At 34.1% G+C, this 20,359-nt stretch overlaps 2 protein-coding genes across 6 annotated transcripts in view; both read right to left on the bottom strand.

Annotated features, from left to right (window-relative positions):
• Positions 1 to 12,611, bottom strand: part of LOC136029399 (serine palmitoyltransferase 2-like) — a 68,369-nt gene extending 55,758 nt beyond the window's left edge. Inside the window, exons 1-2 of the mRNA XM_065707749.1 lie at positions 12,416 to 12,611; positions 5,518 to 5,730 (exon numbers count right to left, since the gene is read on the bottom strand). Coding sequence (XP_065563821.1) covers positions 5,518 to 5,730; positions 12,416 to 12,505 — 303 coding nt within the window. The 5' untranslated portion in view covers positions 12,506 to 12,611. The remainder of the gene's footprint in view (positions 1 to 5,517; positions 5,731 to 12,415) is intronic.
• Positions 12,612 to 15,713: 3,102 nt separating this feature from the next.
• The window catches only part of LOC136029397 (AMP deaminase 2-like), a 121,745-nt gene continuing 117,099 nt past the window's right edge, over positions 15,714 to 20,359 (bottom strand). For all 5 annotated transcript variants that reach the window (XM_065707746.1, XM_065707747.1, XM_065707744.1 and 2 more), the window contains one exon: positions 15,714 to 20,239. In XM_065707746.1, coding sequence (XP_065563818.1) covers positions 20,066 to 20,239 — 174 coding nt within the window. In that variant the 3' untranslated portion in view covers positions 15,714 to 20,065. The remainder of the gene's footprint in view (positions 20,240 to 20,359) is intronic.

The following is a 20,359-nucleotide window of genomic DNA, read 5'->3' as shown; positions in this document are numbered from 1 at the left end:
GTACTATTAATGAAATAAGACAATTTTGCTATCATTCCATGGCTGAGATTCAGCACTATCCCTTTATTATCCTTTACATTATTTTTAATTTAGTGTATATGGTTTTTTAGATTAAAAATATGCTGAATATCCGTTAAAAACTGTAGGAAAAGGGAAAACTTCATTATTTTTAAGCAGAATTATATCCTTTTCTAAGAAAAAGCCCAAGTAACATCATAATTCTGGCTCGGAGAATGAATAGATGTGTGACTAATGAATTCAACGATATAAATATCTTGTGTTTTTGGTATAAGTTAAAGCTGCAGGCTTGTCGCAAATTCGTTGGTTCCAGAGGGATCATATACCTTTAGTTCATTGGTTGAAAACTAGAGTAGTAGACTAATACGGCCGTAACCGAGAGTTGTTTTCATGGCAAGGAATTCCAAGTTTCGAGGAAAATTGGCTGAAAATCTTCAAAGAAAAACTGTATGCACTTGGTGCTACTATGGATCAGCTCCTTCTAATCACAGCGTACGCCAAGTAAGGTCTGGCGTTCATCCCTCACTAAGGCAAACATAAAAACTGAACGCCGAGAAAAATATTTTGTCAAGCACAGGCACATCTTTAAGCAGGAAAGTTTCAAGTCCATAACCCTCACACCAGAATGTCCTAGATTTTTTACAACCCAACTATTTCCTTCCCATTCAGCTTTCTGCTAAGCTTACTAGGCTATAATTTTTCCTTTGCTTTAAACCTCAACATTAAAAAACAGCACGGAAGGGATTCGAGTCATCAATCAAAATATGCATTTTCCATGTTTTCCATTTTTCTGTGATCTCAATAAAGTCAAATATATTATAATAACCTAAATTGGGGCTAAGGAGCGGCAGCCATCCTCTAATCCGTGCTAAATTTTGCTTGTTTTTAAGTTCTAATGGGCTCTTGCTTGCAAAGGAAAAATAAATTTAATTTTTCAAAGAATGAAGAGTTTCAGTTACGACAGTTCAGTTATGACGCAAGAGGCCGGCGAATGTAGCAAACGCAATTTTCTCCCACCTCTAGAATGGTTCAACCATTAAAACATCTAAACATACATAACACGGGTGTAGGCTGAAAAATTATACACTGAACTAGCTTACCCGTCGCGCCTTGCTGCGATCTTAAAAAAGTAATTCTAGGAAAATTCCTCGCGGAAAATTCTTTACATTGAAAAACTCTCCCTCTACGGAAAATCCCCGCGTATTAAAGACAACCGTGTTTTTTTAAATTCAAAAGCATTTGAACATATTCCCCCGGAAAATTTTTTAAACCTACAACCGTCGCAAAAGTGTACCCAACAACTTAAATTTTCTCGACGATCAGGTGAACAGTGTAGTACTGCATAAAGGACACACATACATACGTTTGATGTTCTGCACAGTCTTTGAAGGATTACGCCAGGGATGCCATTCTGGGAGAGGAGCCAGGAGCTCGGTCATAATGTGTAAAGGGGGATAAGAAGAGATTTCTGGAATATTCGTTGTCGGTCCCCCCAAAAATAAAAGAATAAAAATTACTTTATGGGTATCTCACCCCCGACCCCCCCCCAAAAAAAAATTATACTATCTTGAGACAGGCAGTGTGCTTTCATGGTCACTATCAGGTACGTATGCTTGAAAATCTTTCAGACGATGTACCTACAGCAATACATGCATGTTTTATTGACAACAGCGGTCGTCAATCAGACAAAATTACATTAGTACATGCGGCAAATCACAGAAATCTCAAGACTTCGGGGCAATGCCGCATATTCACGAAAATGCAGGGGGGAATAGCAAGGATTTTTGGCCATTTTTTATGATAATAGAAGATAAAATGTACTTTTCAAAATCTAGGGGAAAAGAATTTTAGTTTTTTTCATTTTTTTAAAGAGAAAACTAAAGAAAGCTATTTTTCAGAATCTAAGGGGGGGCAATTGCCCCCTCCGTTGGTGGTCCTGCACTGAGAGAAAGGAAAGTGATTTTTCGCGGTCTTGAATCCCTTCCCCTGGAGAAATCTCTGGCTCCTTCTCCACTCAAAAAGTACCTTTAGATTCCGTAAATCATTTCACATAAACTGACTATGCTATATTTTTTGAAGAAATTGCGAAGTTTGAAGCTTAAGACCTTATCGGAACTAAAACCATGAAAGTACGAAAGACCAAAGACTTCTGACCTAGGTCACACAATTATAGTTATTTGCTTCTGTTCCATCAAAAATATACTCCACGCGTCGAGTGATTAATTTTAAATCTGGCAAAACTAGAGTTACAAAGTCACAAACCAAAACTTGTTTCAATTACTCAACCCGTAAACATCCGAAAGAGTTTTAATGTAACAAACCAGAAAGTGGTATTTATAATGCAAACCAGTTTTTTAGATATGTAACACGGAAGCAATTTTGGCACAATCATGTAGACCATAAAAAAAGACCTGGCCTACAGAAAATCGATAAGTACATAGAGAAAGACTTAATTTTCCCACGATAACACAGTGAATTTCTATTCACTGTCATGGATATTCAGTACTTTTATCAAACAGTTCGCGGTAACGAACTGTAAGTAAGGAGCGACCCGGCTCAACAGTAGCTGAACCGCTAAAAAATTGAAGTTTTATGCCAATAGTAATGTTAAAAGAATCGGCTTATTATGCTGAATTCAAATATATAAATCTCACTAAGTTTAGTCTTACGCATTAAAGGTTACGAGCCTGAGAAAATGTGACTGGCTTTCAAAAAAAGGGCGAAACACACCCTACAAGTCACAAAATCTTAATGAAAATCACACCATCAGATTCAGCGTATCCGAAAACCCGACAATAGAGGTTTGAAAAAATGTAGAATTTTATATTTTTTGCCACAAGAAAGATCACGGATGCGCGTTTTTTTTTCAGGGGTAATCGTATCGACCCAGTGATCCTAGAATATCGCGAGATGGTTCATCTGAACGGAAGTTAAAAGTTTTGGTACCCTTTTTAAGTGACCAAAAAGATTGGAAAGCAACTAGGCCTCTTGCTCGCCCATTTTTCCCCAAAATTGTCCGATAAAAATTTTGAGATAGCCATTCTATTCATCTTAGTTGAAAAGCCCAATAACTATGCTTTTGGGTACAACATGACCCTTACAGCCCAAGGGGAAAGGTCTTCAAGTTATAAAATTGGTCCATTGTTTACAAATAATATTTGTAATTGGAAAGTATGCATACATTTTCGGGTGGGAGGGGGACAAATTTCCTTCTGGGAGTTTTTCCAAGGGGAATTTTCCATGGAGAGGGAAGTTTTCAGGAGGTGAACTAGTCAGGGGATATTATACACTGGGGGAATCTGCCAGAATTTTTATACAAAATTCTTTTAATATGTCATGCTTTCTCTATTCTGTCACAATTTTATGCTTGGAGTTGTTAAGAGTAATTTTCCGGGGTAAATTTTCATCAGGATTTGAACTGGAAGGTCACAAACAAGTTTTAACTTTTGAGCTTAATCAGATTGCACAACAAGCTCATTAAGCGATTGCGAAATAGTTCAAATAGGATTTTGGATTGAGGAAATTAATTGGTGAAAAATATAAGCATTAAAGAGAAATTAGCAGGATTTACTGTTCAATTCAGTTTTGTTCAACTTGACATATTACTAAGGATAGTTAGGCTGACTTGTAAGTCTACGGTGCAACCAAAACTAACGAACATTTTTGTGTTATCAAAGCTATTTTAATAACTAATTGCCGGCTAGTTAAGCAGATGGCTAAATTTACTGTTCATAAGCAGGCATTGGCTAGGTTTCGATGTTACCCTGAATGGCCTGTACGTATTGTTGAAGTGATAGATCCGAAAGGAAATGAAAATACTAGAAATTACAAGTATCTAGTTTTCTGCTACGGTACACATGATACCCAGTTCGTTAATGAGTCCCAAATTTGAAATTTTGAATGCATTAAAGCTGAGGCTATGATAAATTCTAGAAAAGGTGTAAAGGAAGCGTTTGAAAAGCTTGCGCTGAAACCAGACATTTACAAAGAAATTTGCAGAGACAAGCTTAAAAGACAAGCGTCTCAAAATACCAATTTATATAACTTCTCGGGATCAACCGCTCTTGTTACCAAGATTAAAGCAAAGGAACAAGAAATTCAGTCTGTCATGAAAAACCTTGCTAAAAAAAAAAAAAAAAAAAAAAAAAAAAAAAAAAAAAAAAAAAAAAAAAAAAAAAAAAACAGGGATTATATGAAAAACTGGGAGCTGTTGGAGGCAAACATTCAATTTCTAAGGACACAGTGCAATCAAAGCGCAAATCTCATTGAATTCATGCTAAGTTAACACAGCATTAGTTGTAACATTCAAGTCTAAAGACCTTGCTTCTAAAGTGTTCAAAGAAAAGTCAAAATTAGCTCGCACTGGTATTTTTGTATCGGAAAATCTGACAAAACAAAGACGTGATGTTCTGAACTTAGCACGGGATAAATATAGAAATAAGCAAGTGTGGTCTGATCAAGGTCGGATTTATGTACGTCTTGCTAGTTATTCGTTTCCAAGTCGTTTATAGTCTATTGACGATATTGGTTAATGATGTGTGCTAATAATTAAAATGTTTTTATATTATTGATACTTTTTTTTATAGAAGATGTATTGCGCCAAATTATCTTAAGTTGTGGTGAGAGATTAAAGACTACCTTTGAAAATAATCCACTCCGAGCTGGAGATATTCTTAATGCTGATATTGCGCAGGAAAGATCTTCTATCACATTTGGACAGAATAGAGATAGCAGTTATGTAAATCTGCTTTCTTTGGTATTTAATATTGATGAAAATTTGTTTTGTCTTGGTCATTGGAATTGTCACATTGCGTCATCATATCGTGAGGTTCTGCAGATGCTTGATAGTACAAACTGCAGATTTTGTATTATAGGCCTATGTGAGACATTTTTAACGTCATAACATTCTTTGTCACTTTTTAAATTTCCAGGATACCAGCTTATTGTAAAAAATAAAAAGACGAAGGCAGGTGGAGGTTTAGCATTTCTAGTTAAGGAGCATCTTGTGGCTAATGTGAGGGAGGATTATTCCGTAAAAATATCGGTATATGGCTTGATCAAATTATCGCCCAACATCGTTATTGGGCGACATCGTTATTATCGCCGACAAATTATCGCTTTACAGTGTGAATTTATGCTATTCACTTGCATAAAGAAATTGATTTTACAGGAAATGAATACATAGTGTCCAGCAGGATTTATTCTAAGCTATTATTATAATAGCCTGACTATATTTCTCTCATAAAATTAAAGACAAAGTAAAGCAATACAACAAAATTCAATGTTAGAATTATTTTAAAGGACAAATCCCTGCGCGTTTCAAGACCCCCTCCTTCTAAAAATTAAGGCCCTGATGTAAAGCTAAGCAACAAAACAAAATTTACAAACGGCACTATTAAATGGAATTTTTACTAATTTGTTTTTCTTTAGTGTAGCTTTTGCATAGCACATTTCAATTGCAGGAATATATACACATTTTTACAGCATTAAATTACTTACTGTTCTACCTTTCTCCTCTGGAATAACGTTCACTCCACTAATTCTACCAAAAAATTCTTTTATGTATCCAACTAATACTAGCAAGCCATAGCTGATATAGGTTTGTAAGGCAATATGTAATGGTATTTCTTCAAACTCGGCTTCCTCACTTTGATTCTTGTGGTGATTGATATCTTTCACTTTTACAGAATAATGTGTGTGACCATTCTTTCCCTAAAAGGGCAGAAAAGCATTTGTACAATTAAATTAACAGTGGCTATATCCAAACTGATTAAAATCATTGGTGTTACCTAAGTTGGGATATTGTGTGTGCATTGCAACTCTCCTAAATAAGCATGATAAAGGGGTTGTGCATAACAAATCCCAACAACATTAAATTTGCAGTTCATTATAGCTGAAAAAAAAGAAAATATATAAATTAAACTGTTCATTACCCATTTCAGTCTTGAAAATTGGATTATGTCTGACATTTTCATACATGAAATTTCGAGAAACCGTTTGCTAAACTGTTCTTAAAAGCTTAAAGGGAGGGCCAGCAGGGGCGTCAATTCAAGAAAATGTGTTGGGGGTGGAGGGCAAAACATACTTTCCAAAATTTTGGAGGGGGAATAATTATGTTGTTTCAATTTTTCAATATAAACACAAAAAGAGTGATTCTAATAAAAACCACAAATGAAGCTGTTATTCAAAATCTGGGGGGGGGGATTACGTCAGCAATAGTGAATAGTTCAAAAAAGGTTTTATTTGCTAGATAAACAATTAACACACTGCTTGATGTGCTCTTTAACAATCTTTTTTTTTTTTAAATACTCAGTGATACCATTGCAAATTCCATTTTGAGTTCTAAAAAGAAGTTTCAAAGTGTATGGAAGCTCATTTCTCCTTATAGTTTTAAGTAGTAGAACTAAGAAGAACAAAAAATAATCATAAATTCAAATTCCTGTTTGATACTATTCCAAAATCTAATAACCATTGCTGTAGCATTTACCCCCCCCCCCTTTACTTGGCCAGTCAAAGGCTATATACAAAACTTTGAAGAGAACATTAAAAAAAAATTCTTGCTTTATAATACACGGAAAGTTTCTATTGCCCTAGACTGCACCTTGGAGTTATCTAAGCATTTTTTTTTCTTGCAAAACTACACAGTTGATTATTGATAAGTTGCTTTCAGTCATATTTAGTGACCAGGTGCAGTTGGATAATCAACAGCTCCCCAGTCTGCTTTCAACTCCCTGGAGGACCACTCAGCATCCAGCCTTTGTATAAAAATGTCAATAGAGTCAGCAGTAACTGTATCTTCAAAGTTTCTTCCAATCTTCAACAATCCTTGAGGAGAAGAACTGAGTGTGAATTCAGGCTCGGACGGACTGCTTTACATGTTTCAGTTTATGATCACTGGATCTTAAATTAGGATGAACTACAGAAAACAATATGGGGGATGTTGCCTTTCATTATTTTGAATATTAAAATGGCATTGCCTCTTCTTCTCCTGTATACAAGTGCAGAGAGTTCCAGTTTAGGCAGCGCAATAGTGCTGTCTAAGTAAAGAAACAGGATAACACATAGTATTGCCACAGATTGCGTAACATTATGTTGTGACATACTCCCCACATTTAAATAGCAATCGTGTTTTGACTTTGAAAATATTCAAAAAATGAAGTTGTAATTATTAACTTATCCATTGGGCATTGTTTTACAAAGAATATCCATAAAACTTGAAAAATTCTTGGCATCATTGCAGCAGAAATCTTAAATTAGTTAAAAATTTCCAGGGATGCCAATTGGAAGGGAAAATTGACTCCTAGAGTTTGAAAATTACCTCCTCCTTTGTATATTTGTTTAAAAAACAAATTCTATAAAAATTACACATGATTTTTTATTGTGTAAATTAGGGTATACATTTCCAGAGGGGAGATAAACTAAATATGGTTTTTTGTCTATAATTCTGTTCACAAGCAATGCTCAATCTCCTAGTGCTATGTCATCAAAAACTGATTACAATAGAAAAAGAAAATGTTTTGGTAATGCTTATATGTGCACACGAAATTTCTAAATTATGAGAAAAATGTACATATTTTGTTTAAATTCACTTTATTCTATTCACAGCAGACATTTCATACAGCATGCTGATGCAGAGATAAATGTCCCAACTGTAGCGTCAGCGCTGTGTGAAATACGACTAATTTCAGTCATAGTTCATAGCACATTTATGTCAATTCTTTTTTGTAGCTGTTTATAACAAATATTTGGAAAAGTGAAAATAGCAAGAAGTCAGCAAGGTATTATACACAGAGACAGTTTTGCATATATGGATCACTGTGTGAATCCAAAACGTAAGGAATAGGACGTTATCAGCACTTATTAGGCATTTCAATGACAAATAAAAGAATCAGAGTTTCAGTTAAATATTGGAAATAAAAAGTAAAAGAATTAAATGATTCCTGGATGGGGATGCCCCTCTGCCAAATTCCATGACCAAACCACATCCGATTTGACCTATTTAGATAGCATGAATATCATTGTAAAAATCACTTTATTATAATTAATTTATTTTCTATTCTTTTAAATTTCTTTTAATTAAAAAACTTTATCTACTCAAAATAAAGAGCAAATTTGACACTTAAAATGAGCAACAGTTTTAAAGCTTCTTAATAAATTAGTTTTTCCCCAAATTATTGAGGGGGAACTACCCCTTGCCCTGTCCTCAACAAAACTATTGCTTGAAACCCTTTGTTGGTGCAATTTTAATGGCTTCTGCCATGTGGGTGAATAATGACTGAACTGAAAGAAATTACTACAAGATAAACTATCAACACCTTCAACAGTTTGAATTCTGTTTACTAAGCATAATCTATCTCTTTTCAATTGCATAGACTATACGAACAAACAGCTCAGCCTATGCTCATCCAGCCTATGCTTTATATGCTCATATAAATATTTTACATAAGGAAAAAATTTTAATGCAAGTTTTTACACTTTTTCAATAAGTTGTGAATCAGATTTCCTTGTTGGATAACACACAGATGTGCAGTGAGGTCATGTCATTGTCTTATACAATGTAGTAAAGCTTCACAGGTTTAAACTTTCTAAACATCTTTTGATGCTAAGTAAACTGTAGTTTGCTTTATGCAATACAGCTAATGCTTGCTTACCAGATCTCAGGTGATTATCAAAAACAAAACAAAGAACCCTAATAGAATGAACCACTAAAAACAGAGTATCATTACATTACTTATTTAAAGCTCTTTATAAAAATAACAATTGATGTTGGGACAATGCACCTCCTGTCCCTAATAGTCCCAGATATAGTCCTAAAATATTCACAAAACTAAAAGAAAATGGTAGAACAGTGAAATTTTCTGTTTCTATTAATCAGATTATCCAGTTTCCTTCCATTGTTGTCCACATTTTAGATGGCATTCAATATCCAACTCTATTCTATTGGAACTATATGTTAAAAATGCAGCTGCCTATTAACAAAGATATATGGAGCATTGCAAGATGAAAATTAACTAAGAAATATATTATTTAGGATTATACCTGGGGCCTTCAGAGTGGGATGGGGTGTACTGTCAGAAATTTAGATATAATATTCAGAACAAGGATAAAACAAGGGATCCAATGGTTATCATTTTTATGCTATGAACATATTTTCTTTTGTAGAGCAGCCAATATCCACTGTTACCCTTTTTCCTGTTAAAGTGTTTTCTTCACAAGAAGGACCTTCTATATAATTACTGTTGGTTGTTAACTCACTCATTTATTGGAATGACTTCATCTATTCTACAACATTCAGAAGGCATATCTATTCAGGTCTGAATTCTAAACAGGTTTTATAGTAGGATAGGAACCAGATAAGAAAAAAAAAGTTAGGCCTACAGTTCTAATATATCCTCAGAAAGGTGTTATCAAACTACTTTCTCTACCTTTTTTCTAATTTCTAGAGCTTGGAAGATTGCTTAGATTCCATAGGCTATCTTAGCCTACTAAAGTCTGATAAAAAAAAAACACTTTACCTTAATTATAGGTTTGTAGTCTTTTTTTGTCAATATATAAAAGGATTACATAACTGACATAGAGAAAAGGTGAACATACTACTCAAATAATTTTGTATACTCTTTGCAAATATACTAATCAATTAACTCACAAATGCACCCACCCTCCTGATGGTCCTATATATAGAGTGAACTTGGATAAATCTGACACAGGGGTAACTCCAAACACCCTGTCTTATTTGGCTCAGTGAAGATAGGTATCTTTGGTTCCATATGCCATCTTCTTTTTTAGCTTGGATACTTGACAAGAGTGTTCAATATTTTTGCCATTTTCAGATCCTTTTGTAATAAAGCCATCAAAATTTCAAGAAGGGTATTTTTGCTGGCCACAAGGTAGGTAGCAAATTTTCAGTGATAGTGTAGAAAAATAGAGAGATGATAAAATGATTCTAGATAGCTGATAAGTTAATAGGATAGTTTAATTAATTACTATTATTTATTAGTATTTTATTCTCAAACCAGTCAAGAGACACATGGAGTGCCCAGAAAAACTCCAATTTTGGGGTAAATCTGATATGTCAGACTTGCCCTGTAAAGGGTAAAATCCAACATGGGGGACAGGCTTATCCTGTGTATATAAGTGGGTAGGTTTTGGTGGTTCTAGATTAGATTTCAATGTATTTGTCAACTATTTACAATGTATAACAATACATACTATGCATAATTTACAACATACTAATTGATCTGACAAAGAAGCAGAGATTTCCCCAACTTGCCCAATGTTACTCTAAAAAAACCTCTAGAACTACTCAATTATGTTGATCAGAGTTTGACAAATTTGCAGAAGGTCATAGAAAAGTAGGACATGGTGCTTACCAAACAACAGTTCCTAGATAAAGGGAAAATATATATAAATGAAAACAAAGTCAGTACTCATTTTACAAAGAATTGGCCAGATAAAGACTGGTGGTTTGCGTTTAAGAAAAGAGACAACATCTTGCTTAAGGAACCTGAGTGACTTAGAAACCCTGAGGGCTGTGCAATAGGCAGACCCTTTCATCATTCTAGGATTTTGTGACCTACTACAAAAAAAAAAAAAAAACAGCAGAAGAGCTTGACATCTTAGACAGACCAGAATTTTGGTACAGCTTGGACAAAACTTGGTTTTGTTACATTCCTGATAACCTTAAAATCACTGGTACAAAAATTTCAGCAGCAAATTGATGGACTGATGGAAATGGGTGTGATAACACATCCATTCCTGCATGTATTAGTACATCACATGAGAAACTGCCACTGCTGGTAATCTTCTTGGGGAAAAACACTTCTAGTTTGTGGCTCTCCATTAAAGACTATGCAGATGCATATTTTTCAGCTACTAAGAAAGATTGGAAGACAGCATACCTCTTTAATAACTGGTTTAAAGATGTTTTCCTGCCTCATGTGAAAGAAAAAGCACTTCTTATTCTTGACAGCCATGGCTCCCATTTATTCTTGGCACTTGTGGAGCTCATTTCAGAAAAGAATGTTACTATCCTCAGGTTACCAGCCCATGTATCCCATTTCTGCAGCCCCTTGACAGGATTATTTTCAAAGTGCTGAAATCATCCTATGAGCAGAAGTTTGAGAACTGTCAATGAGCACACTCACTTGACTTCCTACCAAAAGAATGGCCCTTGAAAATTTTATGTCAGATCTGGGGAGTTACCTTAACCCTTCACCAAAAACAATAAAAACCATTTTAAACAAATGGAATTTATAATTCTGCTATTCTAGCCCATTTCAACTGTAACATGATTGACCAGCCAAAGTCTGATCCAGCCAAGTTAAAATGACATTTTGAGACAAAGACACTTGGAATTGAACAACAGCAACAACCAAAGTGAATACTGAAACAAATCAGATTACTATTTCAATGTTAGTTATTCCAAAAAAGATTCTTGTACATGAGAAATCATTTGAAGAACTTCTCTAGGACTCAGCCCAGTGCCCTTCTCTTGATGGCTTAGAATCTGGGACATCTGGTAGTAAGAAAATTGCTTGGGAAGCTGAAGTAATCACATATGTAAAGGCTTTGATAGGACTTGAATAAATAGAGAATGAGAAAAAAGAAAAGCTTGAGAACATGAAAGAGAATATCCTCAAGCCAAAGCTGAAAAAGGAAAAGAATGATGATCTTTCAAGCTAAGACTTTGATGTCTGTTATACTGTTGGCAGTGAGGAGGAGAAGGAGCTAAAAATACAGCCAAATGAGTACTATGCTGTAGCATACAATAGCCAACATGAGTAATAAGGCCTGTACATTGGAAGGGTACTCTATTTTTATCCAGTACAAATTTCCTGTCAAAAACCCCACATAAAATTTGGTTCAAGAATAAACTAAGAAGGCCAAGTATAGTCCTAGCCTAATTGTTTTATTTCTGCAGTAAATGTTAGCCTTTTGTTTCTTTATAGCATGTGAATGCTAACCTGATACCTTGGAAAGAATGTAAATTAAGAAACCTAATGGTAGGCTCAAAGACTAGGTCTACTTTTATTTTACTAGGCTAGCATCTATCCTACAGATGCAACAAACCCAAACAGACTTACAAGCAGTAATGGTTAACCAATAGACCATCTGAAAAGAGTAATAAATCAAAACCTAATTGAACTTTTTTTCAACCAGATTTTTGCCCTAGGCCTATGATAAACCATAACTCTAGGCTATGGAGATACCTAGGTGCAGGTAAAAAAAAAAGTTTTTCACCCTTCCTTCCCTGTAATATACGCAATTTCCTACCTTCTAGGGGGAGGGCAAATGCCCCTAAAACTACCCCCTTGAGAAACCATACCCAGCTATGGCCCATTACTCTGAATCAGAACAAATAAGAAAACACTCATTACATAAGCAGACTATTACTTACATTTTTATACGTGCCATTCAAAGGCTTTTTGCTGTTTTCCTCCATCTCAATACAATTTTTCATCTCCATGACCAGCCCTTCCTTTTCCATTTTTCTATAGCTTTGTAGTTTTTTCTATCGCACTTACGAAGTCGTTGCTAAAGTCATCTATGTCGTAACTGATTCAAGTCATTACCGGTTTGGCACTACGAAAATATGTGTTTTCTTATCGATAGTTATGAATAATCTCTATGACGACAATCGATCTAATGCTAATAAGATTACAGACACAAAATGAAGAAAAAGTTATGCATTTGTACATTTTTAAACGAAGTTTATTGGTAGATTTAGCAAATTTTAGTCACTAGAAAGATTTGTGAAATAGCACTTGTTTCAAGTTGATAATCTCTACTAAGGGTGCCCGTGAGAGGAAGGCGTGAGGGACGTCAGGCTAAGTATTCTACATTACACCCCTTCCGACCAAAAAATATTAAAAAAGGATACATTTTCATGATATATACGAAAATTATCACACTTGTTGTAAGAAGTGACCTAAAACAAGGTCACATTTTTGAAACTGACTCACCTTCCTAGAAGACAAGCAACTTTTAATAAATTTTCCCCATTTGGAAAATGTCAGCAGTTTGCCCTCTCGCCCAGGAACAACTGTAATAATATGGTAGAAAAGATATAATGGTAGCTCATTTTACACCGAGTTAGGACTTCAGTTACCGTTTCGCGCATCGACAAATATGCAACTCTAATTGTAGGCTACGGATCTCAAATTAAGCTTTTTATGAATCCTCAAAGATGGCACCGTTTTCTCTTATTTTAGCTGCAGCTTATATACCTCTGTTGGCCTCACTCTTGTTAAAACCAGATTACCCGTAAATTGAATCGACAGTGACAAAATCGAGAATCAATAAGCGCATTGAAATTATATAGTATGGGCTATATATTTCGATAAAGTTAGAAAGGTTGGGTTAAAATTGAATATGCGACAAGAGCGATCATTATATTCAGAAAGAGTATAAAAAAGGCATCGAGTGGTATGTTCACTTAAGTCATAGGTTAGAAATATAGAGTGCTCCATATTTACCTAAACTTTTTCAAGGGAGACGCATTTTCCCAGAGTTGAAAGCAAAATTTGGCCAAACTTATACAGAAAGCTGTACGAAAAGTGTGGTTCAATCCAGTTTTCTAGGGCTATAGTGAAAAATAGGTCGATATGGCTAGGGCACGTTCTGCGGATGACAGATTGCCGAAGGCTTTTTGGCCAACCGTACATTCTAAACGGAAAGCAGATCGTCCGCGGTTGGGGTTGGAGGATGTCAAGGGAAACGGCAACTCCCTGGGAGGGTGTAAAGAGGGAGGCATTGAATAGATTGGGATCGAGGAGTGTTCGTAGCTGTGTTGGCCTCAGGTGGCTTGGTGCTGCGGTGAGTTGTTGGTAGTAGTAATAATAGTACCTGCCGTGATGGCCTAATCTACCCCCTTCATTTTTTTTCTTTTTACTCTTAAGGCTTTGGTACATAAAATATCAACTGCTGCAACGCAAAAACTAAAAGATCCTTCAGTTTCTACATCCAAGATATCTGAATCTGATGACGTGTTTTTAAATTTTTCGCCGAAGTTTTGGCCACATAACATCGCACAAGTATGTGTTATCTGTGCTTTACGAGAAAGCCTTGCACCTGTCGTGTGAAAACTTTTCCTTTCGTACAGAGAGGTTTTTCTCATCAGTTTTCCTATGTGCCTGAATGAGGCGTACAGAGATAAAGAGAAGGCACACAGAAATTTAGTCCAGGGAGGAGGCAAGCTAAAAAGACAAAATCTACGGAGTTTTTACATCTCTTCCGAATGTATTCGGAAGGAGAGAGTCGTAGGTAAAACTTAAGAAAAGTTGAAGTTGCCTTGCGCATCTCCAAGAAAATTATCACTGTAAGTCTTAACCCCCCAGACAAAATAGGGCAAAGAACATACTCACAGTATTTAAAGCAGAAAAAGTCAACTGTGGGGTTCAGAATTATGACTATGGTGAAGAATCTTACCATTCACAAGCTCTGCCGACTAAGCTATTGTTTTCAAAAATATACCAGTTATTGTCTAGAGCTATGGTTACACAGTCAATTATATAGGTAGATTACTGACTAAACAGACTTAGTGAATATGTTAGTTGACACTTAGCCCTTACATTTCCATTAATGTAACTAGCAAATGATGATCCTTGGCTAATATTTTTTATTGTATATGGCTTTGCTAATAATATCCAACTGTGTTCCGATCCTAGGTATTCTTTATAATTCGACTGCTATCGTAGAATTTATATCCAGCACCATTCTAGGGAATATAAATTTTCTTAAGGATTCTGAAAGGTAAAATTTCAAGAAATACAGGAGGAGCTGAAGAACATAGCTTCATTTTGATTTCATAGTCTATTACAAAAGTTCCACGAAAGTAGCACTTTGAGCAGTACAGATCAAAGAGTGAGTATTTTTTTTACGCCTTGAACTGTCACAAATTTGTTCTGCATGGACCTTTCCAAAATCGAATGATACTGATCGTTATTTTACTTTCTAATGAGTTATTTTACTTAAGCAGTCAGGATAAACTGGGACCCGAGGTATACTTATTAGATTTCTCAACGTTTCCGAACAAAATGACTATCTCAAAATTTGGATCCAATATCACAGGTTTTCTGGGGGAGGGGGTGGCATAATGAGCACAAGAGAGAGACTAGTTACTCTTAGCGTCCTCATACTTAGGAGTCTTCTTATATTCTCTATAATTTTACTTGAGTGTGTCTTTTTTGGTGCTACTCCAGATTACGAAGAATATGGTTTTATTGCCAAATGATTTTACGACTTAACTCACAAGTTACTACATTTTTTCATGCAAATTATTTTCGTTTGCATTTTTTTTTTCAATTTATGATTCATCAGTAAGAAAAAAAACTACAGAAAAATGACACCTGTCAACTCTGGGATTTATCATAAAAGATCTGCTGTTTAATTTACTTCCCCTACTGAATATCGCTTTCGCAATCTTGTTATTATGGTCTATCGAAATAGACACGCTATGTAAAATTTTTCCTTCTAACAGACCCTAAGATTACAAAGGGCATATCTTACTGTAGTAATCACATACATTGTGGCTACTTACAATAAGCCACATGCAATTTAAGGACCTATTCCGAAGAGAAGGGCACAATGTATTACCAAAAAGCCTTTAATACAAGATGAATCTTGAAATTCTTCCCATTTGATCGGAAGCTAAATTTTACGCAGCGGCTATACAGGGTAAAATATAACAAATATAATTTCATCATTTAAATTTTATTCCAATAAAATTTATAACAGGAATAACATACAGTCTGAACATTGTCACTAACACTTAGATCACGAAATTTTTTTTTATCATACTTATGAGACTGAAAAGCCACTAGAAATACAGGTTGTTTTCCTGTTGTCACCGGCTAATATTAAGATATATGTTTACATATACACTATGTTTCTTTACAATTTTAAATCTGGGGGGGGGGGCAAAGGTTTGAAAACTACTATCATTACTTTCTTTGGTTAAACAAACGTCATATTTTTTCCAAATATAGTCAAATTTAGCATTTCTTGCGCATATTTGTCTTTTAAGGGGAGAAAATTCTTGGATACACTACTATACAATTTTTTTTAGTACTGGTTCATACAAAGAAGTATTGGCTTTCTCATCACGTAAAATATTGCCTACATTTTCCATAGTTTTGAGTCACATATATTATCAATGGTGAATGGAACTGACTGGAGAAGTACACGATGCCACTAGATATCCTATTTTTTTCCCATCAGAATAGACTTCCTATCTTAATAGTACTAGATAGACATATTTACTTAGATAGTACTTAAACATATTTTCATATGCTAAAATATGTTTACATAATACATTAAGAACCTTTAATCGTAAGAACAAAGAAATTATTAATTCATTTGTAGCCTACCATAATGAGACACAAAAAACAGTTTGTTTTAACTGAAAAGTTTTCTGTTGCGTTTTCTTTTTAGAATCCATAAAATGCAACTAATGAGTGACCGCTAAGTACCAGTGGCATCAATTCAAGAAATTTGGGGAGGGGCAAAAATATATTTTTTTCATATATATATATAGGGGGGGGGGTGAAATATGTAATTTTTTCATTTTTCTCTCAAAGAAAATTTCCAATGAAAATACCCCCCCCCCCCCAAAGGATTTTTTTTTCAACTTTAGTGAGAGGGGCAATAGAGGCCACTACTTAGTACTTTTGGAACCCTCAATTTTTATACTAAGCATATCAGGTGTCGTAGAAGCAAACCTTACTGAAGAAAAAGGAAAATCAATATACGTATCGGTTGGAGATGAGGCATCAATTAAACCAATTAACAGTTTAAGTTTTTGTTTCGATCTATAGCATAATTTTGAAAAGATAAAATAAAACATAAAGCCTTTCATTATGTTTTGCCTAAAATATGAATATTTTTTCTAAAATCCAAACAAAATCCTTAAGGGTCAGGGGAACTTTCTTTTCCTCGAAAAAAAAAATGAATTCAACTATATGTATAGAGCTGAAGAAATATTTTAGAACAGAGCCACACAAAAAAGTGCAACCAGAAAAATAATAAATATAAAAAACGCATAAATGGATGCAATAAACTCAAAGAAACATTCTAAAAAATGCACTGGATAAGTGGAACTAACCTTAAAAAAGTTACAACAACAAAAATAAATACGAAGTCAAAAAAACATTAAAAACTCTAGGAAAAGAAATGCTAATAAATAAGAAAAAAAAATCAAAAAGCTAAAATATATTAAAAAATATCCGGTTATTTATTTATTTTTCTTCAATTAAGACACACCTTTTAAAATGTCCCTGTCGTTTATAAAACTTGAGCGGATCTCGACCGCCAAAAATCGAATTGCATTCCCTGAAATAAATAAATTTTGTGCTATTCGATCTTAAGGTTTTCAAGTCATATAGCAAGTGGTAGCATATAGTGGGATAAACCAAGAGAAGATGTTCATTGGTTCAAAGGACATTATCAGTTGGTGAAGTTGGAGCGACCACTATACGAGCATAAGGTGCAAATAGCTCAGTTACGTAATCTTCGCATGGGAATGCGTTTTGATTCTGAGCAACCAAGCCATGTACTCTTTCAAGAATGTATTTTATTCCATCTCCCCTCAGGATAAAAATTAAAACCCTAGAGGTATCAAATTAAAATCCGTGAAGAGACCTTCCTCATCCTAAGCTTCATTAAAAAAAATCTCACCGATTTCTCATTGTTTTCTTTTGGTTCTTCTTCTTTTTTTTTGGCAAAATTATCCTCTAGGTTATTCCATTTTATACCCCTAGGATGGTATGTTTTATAACACATTTTTGGACAGGAGAGTAGATAACCTCAAACTTAGTTTTTTTTCTTTTATTACAGATCAGTGACTTGCGAAATAAGTTTCGTTTTTATTTTACATCAAAAATGCGACTAAATAAATCTTGATATTTAAAGGCCCCTTTCTCAACTCTTACAGGGAGTGAGACTAGAGAAAACAGGACGCAAACAGAAAGAAAAATGCATTTTGACTAGCATCAAAACTGAACAAGTTCTTCTTAATTCATGAACGGACATACGAAATCAAAACAAAAACAACGAGCTCTTCCTTCCTGAAGCTAAAGGAAAAACAGTCTGAACTAATCAAGAGCTTGCTTAGTTTGAGGGCGTGGATTGTATATGTCAGTTTTACGAAAAATACCGCAAACGCATTTTGAACCACTGCAACTGATTTATCATTTAATGCAAAAAATTAAGAATTTGCTTTAAACCACAAAAGGGATAAATACCTTTTCTATGGTCTTTTAAGAAGATAAAGAAAACGAATGATTCAGTAGGTCCTGTTAGCCGATATATGAAGCAATCGTTGATTGCAATATATGGTATTGTCGCAGATCTAATCAAATTCATTCAAATCGACAGTAAAAGCCAAAAGTGTAACAGATATAATTTTTTACAGTTTAAAAAAATAGTTACAGTTTTTTTTTTTTTTTTTTTTTTTTTTTTTTTTTTTTTTTTACATGGATAAGAGACTATCAGAATGAAAAAAAAAAAAAAACAACAAAAAAAACAAAACAAAAGACAAACTATCAAATACTACAAAATGTCAAACCTATTACACAAATGAATAGCTTATCTTAGTCATTGTCACACGAAAAAAAGTAACAAACTAAAAAAGAAAAACTTAAAAAAATAGAGTAATGCTAAAAAAAAGTAAGATCCATACTATAAAAATACAGAAGTAACATTGAGAGGTAGAAAAAGAATAAAAGTTGAATTTGTGGTATTTTAATGAAGCTTCTCAAAAAAGGACTCACAGTTTCCAATATAGTCAAGGTTTCCCCCATTTTTGTCCCTTGTTTCCTTTTCATATTTAAAAATTTCCTGATAGACCTAGTATTTTAAATATATTGGGTTTTTGTGGTTTTGCTGAATTTCCTTCATTTTTTATAGGTATTACTAATCTTTAAGTTGCTTTTGCAAGCAAGCCCTCTCAAAATAGACTCCTGTGTAAATGCCTGGTTTAATAAGGATGTATGTTGGCATATAGACAAATTACATATAGGAGTTACAAGCAACCTACATATTTACAATAAATAACTCCGCCCTCACCAAAAAATATGTTCTACACTTTCTTCTTTCATTTTGATAATATATTTAACTGTATGTAAAAAACAATACTTACAATTACAGATATTTAAAGAAGGGGGATGGTCCGTCTAAAACATTTTTAAGGCATAGCCTACACTCTTGAGTAGGCAAGCATTAGATGGCTATGAGATGTTTCCTACACTGAGGGTACATATTTTACACTATCCCTAGAAACTACTAAGGATTCGTACGCATACAACAATCGGCCGTCGAATCTATAGAATAAAGTAAATCAAATATTTGCTTTGATTTCGGAAAATAATCTAAATTATGAGAGAGAGAGAGAGATAGAGAAAGAAAATACAAGACAGAAAGCAACTGAAACAAAGGCGATGCCAAACTAAACAGTATTTAACTTAAAACTATATTCTTTGACCAATCTATACTAGAACACTAGCAAAACAGAAAAACATACTTCAAAACTGACTTGATGACCCAAAAGAAGAAGAAACAAAGGAGTAAACACTACATCAAGTTATCAGCCTATAAATTATTAGCTGACGAATAAGGGCCCAAGCTGATAAAATTACTGCCCTCATTTAACACACTGAGTGCTGGTATCTGACAATTATGTGCAGAAATATGTGCACATCGAATTCAAATTTCGTTTGACAACATGTCATATAAGACACAAATTAAAAGTACAAAAAACAAATTGACCTTTAATTTATATATATATATATATATATATATATATATATATATATATATATATATATATATATATATATATATATATATATATATATATATATATATATATATATATATATATGTATATATACACGTATAAAGTATTTTAGATTACTATTCAACGAAATTTAACCACATTAAACGACAAATTTTACATTTAATTGCTAGATGGTAAGAGCTTTTTTGTGACAGAAAATTAGCTAAGCACCCATCTTTCGACTATAAGTAATTCATTAACAATGGTTTAGAATGGCTAAAACTCGAACAAATCTTTCTCGCCTCTAATAGCTGTGAATATATTTGTCAATTCTTCAAATAATGTCTCATAACGATATGCTATACGAATGTCGGGGACATTGGTTCTGGTTATATCATTTCCTTTGATGCCTTCTTCCTTATAATTAAGGCCAAGCCAGTGTTTCTTAACCTGAAAAATACAAAATATGTAATTGAATTTCGCCATCACTTTAGGTGCGTTTCTTCTAATTTTGACAATTTCCAGAGAAACTGTCAATGGATCGTTATGGGCATAAAAGTAATATCACTA

Source organism: Artemia franciscana, chromosome 7 (assembly GCF_032884065.1).
Source record: "Artemia franciscana chromosome 7, ASM3288406v1, whole genome shotgun sequence".
In the NCBI taxonomy this organism is placed as follows: Eukaryota; Metazoa; Arthropoda; class Branchiopoda; order Anostraca; family Artemiidae; genus Artemia; species Artemia franciscana.
This window is presented reverse-complemented; position numbering and strand designations above follow the sequence as displayed.